This window comes from Babylonia areolata, chromosome 20, assembly GCF_041734735.1.
Source record: "Babylonia areolata isolate BAREFJ2019XMU chromosome 20, ASM4173473v1, whole genome shotgun sequence".
Classification (NCBI taxonomy): Eukaryota; Metazoa; Mollusca; class Gastropoda; order Neogastropoda; family Buccinidae; genus Babylonia; species Babylonia areolata.
In genome coordinates this window covers 2,178,576-2,181,075 of record NC_134895.1, presented here as the reverse complement: position 1 = coordinate 2,181,075, position 2,500 = coordinate 2,178,576, and the positions used below count along the sequence as shown (strand labels likewise).

The following is a 2,500-nucleotide window of genomic DNA, read 5'->3' as shown; positions in this document are numbered from 1 at the left end:
CAGAATGTATGGCTATTAATGGGTCTAATTCAACTAATATATCTTCCCGTCACTATATTTCAGGTGTTACTGTGTCCATTCTAAATCTGTATTATAAACATTAAGATCGTTTAATTTGAAAAAAACCAAACCAAACAAAAACAACAACAACAACAAAAACAAACAAACAAACAAACACAAAAACAAGAGGAATACTCGTGACATGTAATTCGTCATGTAATTCGTTGGTTTTCTTTTACCATTCATGGTACAAAGATTTCTTTGTAGGATCCATTCTCACGAAGAATTTGTGAGAAATCAGCGGGTGGTCATGCGAAAAAAGGCGCAATAGTCACAATGCATTCCATGTCAACAACAAGAAGGTTATTATCAACTGGAGAGAACCTGCTGGAACCATGTCAATAAACTGAAACTGGGGCCTGGCCCTGTTAGAGAAACATACTAGTTACAGCTCGCGCAAAATCGATCGTATGTTTTCTTCCAAAACCAAAGGACATCATTGTAGCAGACGGTTAACCTGTCTAATATACAGAAGGTTAGATGCTGGAAGAAACAAAATGTACCCCTAAAGTGACCTGCATTTGTTGTGATGAAATGACACCAGTGTATATCATCTGTGAATGTGAACAGTTTACATCTTTTCTTTTAACCTCTTCCATTTACAAAGCCAGCAGTTCCGTCTGCTTCCATTGGAAACGTTTTATATGACGATCGACTTGTGCATGAAATAGTTCAGAGTTTAATTAGAAGCCCCATTGGGTCTCTGTTATGTTACTGGTTGAGTAGTCAGTTCATTGTTTTATTGCATTCAAACTTTATTCTGATGCAGCTTGAAGAGACAGGGATGGGAAACGTAGAGATGACATGAGGCATGGGCCATTGGAGAAGGGCTGGGTCTTCACCATTAATTCACAGCTGTGGATAGAAGTCACAAGCAAAAGAAACGAACAAACAACACGGGCTACCACACCCATCCCCCCCCTTACCCCAAACCACGACCCCCCAGCCCACCCCCCCTCCCCCCTCAAGCACACTCATCGCAATCAAGGAATCAATCTGACTGGAAACAGCGCGTTCTTTTAACGGTAAGGAGTAGGGTAGGTTAATCATAGTGATGTGTAAACACCTGATCTGAAAGACTCTAGGGACTGACATAGTGTTAACATTCAGCCTCTAACCTCTCCCAACCACACCCACACCCCCTCCACCACCCCATCGTGTCTCCTGCGCTGCAATAAAATGTAATGTGATACGATACAATACGATACAATATGATACGATATGATACGATACGATGCAACACAATACGATACGACACGACACGACACGACACGATACGATACGATACAAATACAACACAATACGATGCCATACAATACGATACAATACAAAACCTACCTGGATATCAATTAAGTTGTCACTGTTGTGGGAGCCTGTCGTGTTGCCTTCAGTCCCGTCCTGACCTGTACAAGTAAAAAACAAAATGATGTACGCATTACTGATTTTTTTGTGGTTTATGCATGCACGTTCTAAAAATTAAAAAAGAAACTCAACACAAACAAAACAGAAACACAACGCTACACAATACAATACACAATGCAGCACAGTACAGCACATCTCAACAAACACAAACAAACACACACACACACACACACACACACACACACACAGATTCACAAGAGAGTAATGCAGAGAAAATGTCAGTTTCAATGAGGCATCAAAGTGTGCGAACAGAGAGAAAGAGAGAGAGAGAGAGAGAGGGGGGGGGAGGGAGAGAGAGAGAGAGAGAGAGAGAGAGAGAGAGAGAGAGAGAGAGAGAGAGAGAGAGAGAGAGATGAGTCTGGGTTTCTAGAGACAGAAGTGGAGGAAGGGAGGGGGAGGGTATGGGGGGTGGGGGGGGGGCGGGGAAGGGGGGGGGGCAACAGTATATAGAGTCAAAGACAGACAGACAGACAGACAGACTGACAGAGACACAACAGAAGGGAGTGTTGAGAACCTAACGGACAGCAGAAAGAAAAGACGAAAACAAAACACAACAACAACACCAAAAACTGTTTTTTGTTGTTCCAGTCTGTTTGTTTGTTTGTCTGTATTTTCTCCATACATATAACTATGTACTCACACTACCCACTTCCCTTCTTATATGTAGTATCATCTTCATTCATTCGGGGTTTTTTCTTTGAAATAAAAAAGACAAATGCATGTGACTGCGTAACACCCTGTCATGTGAACTGAATAAAAACAAGTTTAAAAAAGAAATAAAATTAAAAGCAAATTTTAGGAAAATAAATGATAATGATAATAATGATAACAACAACAACCTTACCAATTATGTATTTCATACGAACACTGTGCTTATGTGTTGCCCTTTTTTTTTCTTTCTTTCTTTTTGCGTGTTTCGTCCATATTGGTTCCCACGTATGTATGTGCGTTAAATTTCCATATGTTAACCAAGTGGAAAAATAAAGAAAGTTTTTGAAAAAAAAACCCAATAACCACA

The 2,500-nt window shown here is 40.4% G+C and overlaps 1 protein-coding gene across 1 annotated transcript in view; it reads right to left on the bottom strand.

Annotated features, from left to right (window-relative positions):
• The window catches only part of LOC143294836 (uncharacterized), a 49,770-nt gene that overhangs the window by 4,018 nt on the left and 43,252 nt on the right, over window positions 1-2,500 (bottom strand). The window contains exon 19 of the mRNA XM_076606342.1: window positions 1,399-1,463. Coding sequence (XP_076462457.1) covers window positions 1,399-1,463 — 65 coding nt within the window. The remainder of the gene's footprint in view (window positions 1-1,398; window positions 1,464-2,500) is intronic.